Source organism: Camarhynchus parvulus, chromosome Z, assembly GCF_901933205.1.
Source record: "Camarhynchus parvulus chromosome Z, STF_HiC, whole genome shotgun sequence".
Taxonomy (NCBI): Eukaryota; Metazoa; Chordata; class Aves; order Passeriformes; family Thraupidae; genus Camarhynchus; species Camarhynchus parvulus.
This window is the reverse complement of record NC_044601.1, coordinates 30210152-30218360: the sequence shown is the minus strand read 5'-3', so window position 1 is coordinate 30218360 and position 8209 is coordinate 30210152. Positions and strand designations below refer to the sequence as shown.

General features: G+C 48.5%; 1 protein-coding gene across 1 annotated transcript; it reads right to left on the bottom strand.

Annotated features, from left to right (window-relative positions):
• Positions 1-271: 271 nt before the first annotated feature.
• LOC115915764 (transcription factor jun-D-like) lies at positions 272-7523 on the bottom strand. Its single transcript, XM_030969441.1, is given in 2 exon segments — positions 272-7024; positions 7027-7523. Coding segments are annotated over 2 exon segments (1164 nt in total). The 3' UTR covers positions 272-6357.
• Positions 7524-8209: the final 686 nt, after the last annotated feature.

Sequence of the window (8209 nt, the reverse complement as noted above, 5' to 3'; positions counted from 1 at the left end):
GCTTCAGAAGAATTAGTTCACAAAGGCTGGATTTGCTGTTTCTTCAGTTAGTCCTCACTGACTTGAGAGGATACCGCCCAAGAAGGACTCCAGCACAAGAACTCATGTCCCCTGCAGACACAAGATCAAGATTCAGAGTTTTTACATCAGTAACATACTTTTGTCAAGACTACTCAACCGAAAGTTGCATTTCAATACATAGCACTGGTGTGAAGATACAGATTCTACATTGGTTTCCTTCCTCCACACCACTGTTTCCCCAGTGGGACCTTTCAAAGACAACTAGAGCAAGGCATTTTGACTGACCCATTTGAAGCCAACTGTTCAACATCCAAGCAGAGATCCGGTTTGTGACTATGGTGATGCAGAAAGTAAGCCTTCAGGTATGCAATAGCTAAGGAAAAAGTGCTCCCAGACTAAGGCAAACAGCAAGGATCAATGCCTGAAGCAAGGCAACAGGATGGTAACTTGGGAAGCTAGTCTCGTTATGATTTATGTGAATACATTTCTAGACTCTTTTAGCAACACACAAACAACAGCAGGTTCTCCACTGTGCACTCACTGTTGCAGCGTTTCTCAGAAACCTACATTTAGCTTGTCACACACCACCAGTTCATGGAGAAGTTGCTTCTGTCCCGCCTCCAAGCTACTGAGTTGTTATGAAGAGAGAAGCTTCACAGCACAAACAGCTGCAAGACACTTCATAGGATAAAAAGAGACAGATCTCTGAAACACTGGAGAGGAGTAATCATGAATTACTAAAACCTCTTGTCCCCCATAATTTACCATAAAGGCCTGAGTCTCCATATATTCAGATTTAATTCAACATCTTCATAGTAAAGTTGCACCATGTGCGGCAAGATTAACAACGTTCTTACAAACTTCAGATTCTGCACTTTTTCACAAGAACATTTATCATTCTTCATCAGATACACTAAACCCTGATGCAAGTGACTGTGGTGTGAGAAGGATGAGCTAACATTTGCAGGATTACTATGCACTGTGAAAGCTTTCTATCCAAGATTTTTTTTTTTGTTGATACAGGTCTTGCCAAATACTGAAAGAGGTGAATCCCTGACAGACTTTACTGTCCATCTCTGCTGGAAGATGAGCAGTGACTACAGAGTCACTACAGCCGTCACTATTGATCAAAGGAAGTGACCAACAAGCATCAAAACAGGATAAGAACTCTTCAACACTCATTCTTACAGCAAAACTTCAAACAAAAAACTGGAAAAATGGAAGTGATTTTGTACAAATCAAATATGTACACAGACACGTCATACTCCAATTTGTCTACTTGCTAAACATAGAAACTTGGAGAATCAAGTAAGAAAAGAGCAAAATTATCCAGCAGCAATTACAGCTGCACATATGAATAAATGAAAATGTTACTCATTGCTTTTCCTTTTTTAACTTGCATTCCAGAAGCAGGACACATAAAATGCATCAAAGAATGACCTATGTTACAAGCAGATGGGTTTTTTCCTCTTGCATGTTAATATCAAATATAGAAAAATTTTCTCTAAGAAGCTGCTAGATTCAAACAGTTAAGACTCCAGTTATGGCAGCCAAGATGTTATTTTCAGCACAACTAGTAATTCAGACCTGGCATGCACCTGTACTTCAGACACTATCCAACAATACTACTCAGTATTTTGGGAACCATCAATTACTTATATAACTGATTAAAAATTAATTGCCAAATCAATTTCCACTTTAACAGCCACAGAATGCCAAAGGACTTAACCTGGGGAGGTCACTCCTTTGTTGAAGGTGAGACAGAGAGTCAATCAGATATTTAAAGGAATGAAGGATGCCTCATGACTCTTTCTTCTGTAAAGATACATATACAAACCAAGATGACAGAGAACTGTCATAGAGCCACCCTTGATCTCAAATAGAGCATGATAGTCAGTGGTGACTACTGACATACAGTCAAGAGTCCAGATATGTTGAGATATTTACCCTTTGGAAGACCATCAAAGTCTTATAACAGAAAACATGACCATCACCACCAAAATCGCTCCTCACCATGATAAGGACTTATGTCCAAACACCTATGATTCTCAAAGTATGCAAAGTATTTGCTTTTGGAAAGGCTCTCTAAGCAAACCAAATGGGCTCAACCTGGAATCACATTAAGTTTTAAGAACAACTCACCAGCTACTTGGACCTGTCTGGAGACCTTGTGATTCCAACAGACTTCACTACACTGGAGACCAAACCAATTAACTTTCATAGCAATGGCATCATTTGAGTCGGTGTTATCAGAGTGGCTTTCTTGCACTCACACCAAGCAGGGCCAGATCTGATGGGGGGTCCACTCTCTGCCCAAGGAAGGAGTGAACAAGTCTTCTCTTACTGAAAACATTCCCCCTCCTACTTCCCAAGACAGAAAAGATCTGATAACAAGTCAAATAAATCAACTCCATGTATGAATCAAACCCTTTTGCTGTAGCACCTAAATAAGAAGGCACTTCACATCTAAACGAAGATACTGGTTCAAGCACATTCAAAAATTGCTGGGCAAAAAACGATATGCACAGGAGCAAGCATCCAGCAACCAAAACAGAAAAAGGAGGAGACTATTTAGTCTCCAGAGCAGATTACACGTGGGGCAAAGAAACAAAGAGGGATGTCTGTCATGGGTTCACATCTGGACTGAAAACCAGATTAGAAGGACATGAGGGTAGCCTGCAAATCAAGTCAGGCAGCATGAGTCTTTGCAAGGACTAGAAAATAGCGTGCACAAGTATAACAAAGCATGGTAGTTTTGAAGAATGAAGAAAAATGCTAAAAAGCACTGAGCTAACAGTGAATATAACTTTTATTTTGGGATTTAAATTTTTTTGTTTGCTTCTTTGGGTTTTGTTTTTGAGGGGTTTTGGTAGTTTTATTTTTTTTTCCCTTACAGTAACACACAGCCAACTTGCTTGGAGTTACTGAAAAGGAGCTACATGAATACAAATCATATAAACAGTCTGAAATTTTTTTGCCCAGTATCTATCTTTTAATGTCTCACAGTGACCAAAGTTTTTGGCAGAAAATCAAAAAACCTAAAAGACACATATGTTTAACAACAAACTGAAGAAAAAAGGCACACAAAATAGAGAAGCCATATTTAAAGGTTTAGGAACACTGCAGGGCTAAAAGCCAGAGTATTGAGACGTTTTAGAAGACAGGAACAATCAAGTCTGACAGCTGCAGCAGGTAAGTACTCCTGAGTCTTTTTATATTGGTTTAAAGTGTTAGGTGCTTAGGCTTTCCACTCAAATATCTGCAAAAAATGCTGCAATCTCTAGCAGAACCAGTTGGAGCAGGAAAAAAAATCCAACCACCCCAACACTATTCTCAAATTTTGGTCATGTCACTGTTAGATCCTGTTTCTTAGCCTAAATGCCAGATAAAAAAGGCATTTATGAAGGTAACTGATCACTCCACAGAAAACACGCTTCTTTTGGACAACTCCACTACCAGAACAGCAGCCTCTGGCAGAGAGCTGGAGCTGCCAGCCTCACTAGTAATCTCTCATCAGTCATCAGGGTAAGAGAGATGGCCTGTCACCACTTCTACCACTGAACAGATGTCAGCTAGAACAGAAAGCAGGCTATCAAAGAAGTTACCACATGAGGTCTTTGAGATGCTGGGTGTGAGACTGCTCTTGCTCTTGCAGAAAGTTCAAACTCAAGTGAGGTAATGTGGGGTGATTTTCAGCTTTAACATTACCATACTGGAAAGGGGGAGCTCATTATAACCCTGCTAGACTATAGCCCACTAAAGCCTTGCCCATGTCTGGGAAGGGGAACTGCAGTGATTTCCCATGCCTTATGGATCCCCCATGTTGCTTGGATATTGCTAATTTATTATGAGCAGAAAGTACAAAGTATTGCACAGATGCATTTATCGTTTTTCTGTGTTCTACCACAAGATCTTTACCTAGCCCTATACTCACACTCATTTAGAAAGACAAGGACCAAAATAGAGGTGCTCACCCAAAAATTCTTATGATTTTTTCCAGGATTCCCTAAAAAATCCCCACGTCATTACATATGCAGTAAAGTATCTCACATCCACCAGGCAGCTTTACCTTTCTCACTAGGGAAAAGTTTAAAGTGTGGGGGAAAATAAGTTTTTTATCAGTTTCTTCAAACTTGCAGCATCTTTGCAGATGGATGATGACTACCAAAGGAAAAAAAAAATAAAATTTCACCCAGTTATTATGTAACAGGCAGTGCTACAGATTGTATGCAGTATGGTTCAGAATGCCCCGAAGAAGTCTTTGAACCTGCGTTAAGATCAAAATATTTTTTTATCTGCTCATTAGTAATTCTAACAAGAGAATGTACTGTTACAGGCAATCATTTCAACCACCAAAAAAGGCTCTGGTGACATGATCAAACAGTTATACAATGATTAATATGGCTTCTACCTAATTTGCATATGCATTAAGAAAAGAAATATCCTCGGAGCCATCTCAGCTACAGTAACAGCATAACTATGCATTCTCACATAAACTTCATACATGTGCCAGGAACGACTGCACTAAAAGGAAAAGCTCATACACTTGATTGCTGCAGCTCAACTTTCTGAACAGATAGCACTCACATATCCCCAGTAAAAGCATGAAAAACTGTGAGTCTATCCCATTCTTACTGAATTTCAGCTGTAGCCTTCAGAAGAGGTAAGAGATGTTTACCAGCTCCTGAGTGGCTTTAACAGATCTGTACACATAGAGATGTCTATGCCCTCTTGGCTCCTCATACGATTACCCCTTTTCACCAGCTGGCACAGACACATATCCCCATGAAAAGATTTGCCTCTGAGTTCAAGCAGAGTTTTTAGCACAGTTTCAGCGAGGGAAGAGGGCCCCACACTGCAGCTGGATCTGCTCAGGAGAAGCCCTGCCTTTCCCCAGTGGCAGGGCCGGCCCGCGGCCTCCGCACAGAGGGGCATCTGGCGAGGTGACCGTCACACTCCGACAGACCCTTCCCACCGCACCATTGCCACAGGGCTCGGCAGCGCTGCGCTAGCGGCTATGCTCAAAAAACACAGGTGCAGCAGAAGCATGGAAGGCAGTGGCACCGAGCAAGGGACCTAAAGCTTTCAAAAACTTATTGAGGATTATGTCTAATCAGAAGAAATAGTTCCTTTGCTATACTCTTCTACTAGTAAATTCTCGATAAATAAATAAATCACACCGAATCTTCCCAACCAGAAAAACACTTCACATTCTAGCATTGACTCTGTCTCTAGAGTATTGCAGAAAGTTTCTTTAGAACAAAGTAGACCAAGAAGCAAGATACACAGATTTCTACTGAAAAATAAATCTAGTTCTCCATAATATTTCTGTGATTTATTCAAACAGAATACAACGGAATTATCACCTTTACAGCTAACCCACCCCAAATCTGAGCCCTTTTCTGTATAGCACTGAATTGTTACTATACTATGGAAAGAGCACACACTACTGGAATGTACACAGTGAAGGAAAAGAAAAGTAAAGCTCTTTTTGCCAAAGTAACCATTTTCTCTACTAACGTGTTATCTAGAAAAATAAGGTCTAGGCAACGTCCAAAAAGTGTTCAAGTTTCAATAAATAACTATCAATGCCCCAAGTTTGCACTGGCACAAGAAATATGGAGCATACAGGTTTAGAAAACTATTTTCCTATGACTGAGTCAGCAATGCATTTCAATCTGCTTTAAGATTTAAAACAAAAATCAGTTCCCTCCAGGGTTCAATTTGAAAATCAAAGCCATGTAAGTGCAAGAGCACCCACACAGCTGTCTTAACTCTCAATGGCAAATTAAAGCTCTAGAGAAAGACAGTATTTTAAAAAAGGTTCTTTATCAATACCAAGAAAATATACATAGCCATATTATGTTTTAAATATATATATACACGCACATCTTTTCAAAAGGTACGATTCTGGCTATTTTTTTTAAGTTTGAAAAGCTTATCCATTGCTATACAGTTCAGTAAGGTGTATTAGGAAACACACGTTTTATATCCCCCATGAAAATAAAGTTGAATCTTTCTGTAAACAGTAATTTTCTTATTTTCGGAAATCTCTACAGACCTCAAGTACTTCACTGAAAAATTAACAACCACCTGCCCCAGAACCACCCACGGAGACCCTCGCTGCTGAATGCGACATGGACAGAACTCGGGAAACGCTTAGCAACACCCGGCTCCCGCAAAAAAAACCGCCTTTTCCGGGCGCAAATAAATAATAATAATAATAATTATTAATAATAAAAATAATAATAATAGCAGAAGGGCGGCAGCAGGCGCGCACCTTGGCCCCGCGGTGCCCCCGGGCGGGCTTGGGCCGGGCCGGCGGGGTGTCCCTCCTCAGCAGGCGCTGGTCTCCGGCGCGGCGGCGGCCGCCTCGGGGGGAGTCTCCCGCGGCTGGGCGGCGGCGTGAGGAGGAGGAGGAGGATGCCCGGCGGCGTTGATGTGGCAGCCAGAGGAGAGGTGGCTGCGGACGCGACCCTGCAGCTGGGTGACCTGGGCGCGGAGGAGGTTGGCGGTGGCGGCCAGCTCGGCGTTCTGCCCCTTGAGCGCCTTCACCTTCTCCTCCAGCCGGGCGATGCGCTCCAGCTTCCGCCGGCGGCACTTGGAGGCGGCGATGCGGTTTCGCAGCCGCTTGCGCTCTGCCTTCAGCCGCTCCTGGCTCTCCGCGTCCAGCGGCGACAGCGACGGCGGCGTCGGCGCGCTGCTGCCACCCTCCCCGCCCGCCGACGGCGGCGCCTCGGGCACCGTCTGCGGCTCCTCCAGGGACCGCGCCGGCGGCAGCCGGCCGCTCCCCAGACCCGCGGCCCCAAAGGCCAGGCCCGGCGGCGGTGGCGGGGCGGAGGCGGAGGGTAGGCGCTGCCCGAGGGGCTCAGCGGCCCCGCGGGGTTGAAGCCGCTCAAGTTGGTGTAGACGGCCGGAGGGTCGGCGGCGGCAGCGGCGGGGGCTCCCGGTGGCCCCGGGCGGGCGGTGCAGCAGGGTCCCGGCGCGGAGAGCGGCGGCGGCGCCGTCAGGAGCTGGTTCTGCTTGTGCAGGTCAGCCAGGGCCTTGACGAAGCCGTCGGCGAAACCCTCCTGTTCCTGCGTCACCGGCTGCCGGTAGAGGAACGGCCCCGCCGCCGCCGCCCCGCCGCTCCCCGCCCCGGGCGCCGTCGGCCCCGGGCTGCCCGCGCCCAGCCCCGCGCCCCCTGGATCAGCAGCTGCTCCAGGTCGGCGGCCGGTGGCAGCTTCAGCAGCGGCAGCTCTGCAGCCGACCCCAGCGCGGCCTCCGGGCCGCCGCGGGCCGCCGCCTCCCCGCCGCCGCTCCCCGTCTCCGCGGAGCCCGCGGTGGGCGGCGGGGCGGCGGCGGCGGCGGGCGGCGGCGGCAGCAAGCGCAGAGCCGCCGCGCTGCCGCGGGCGCCGGCAGGCGGGCGAAGGGCGAAGGGCCCCGGAGCGGCGCGGGGGCGGCAGCCGGCAAGTCCCGCTTCTTCCCGGCGCCCAGCAGCAGCTTCTGCCCCGCCGCCGCATCGGCTCCAGGTCCGCCGGCGGTACCGAAACCCGGCAGCGGCACGAAGTCGGGCAACAGCTCCAGTCCTTCCTCGGGGTAGAACGGCGCCTCCATCTTCACGGCGGATCGCCCGCTACGCCCGCCGCTCATGCTGCCGCCCTCGCCGGCCGGCGGCGGCTCCGGCGCGGGGCGGGCCGGGCTGGGCGGCTGCTCCGCGGGGCCGGCCGCCCTCGGCTGGCAGCGGGGACTAAGCCGCCTCCCGGCGCCACCGGACCCGCGCCACGCCCCGGGCTCGCTGCCCGCCCCTGCTGCCGCCGCCGCCGCCGGTCCCCCCCGCCCTCTCCTTCCCCCGCCCGCCGGGCTTGCGCGGAACGGCTTCCCGGTGGGGTGTCCGTGGGGAATCCGTGCTGCTCCTCCCTCTCGGAAACTCGCCCCGCGAGTGCGGTGTGGGAAAGAAGATAGTGCTGGGGCCTTCGTCCGGGTACGGGGGGGGTTTCTCGGGGCCGTCACTCCGGCCCGGGGACCGGGAGTCCTCAGGAGGAAAGCGAGCAAGAGCATCGCGTGGCGGCTGCTGGGGCAGGTGCTGGTGCGTTCAGTCTGTGATGGATTGGGCACAGGATAGTGCAGGTGTCGAGGACTAATGGTTCTCAACAACAAGGTGCTGGGAAGTCTTATGGGAAGTGCTTGGCCATCAGGAAACACACCA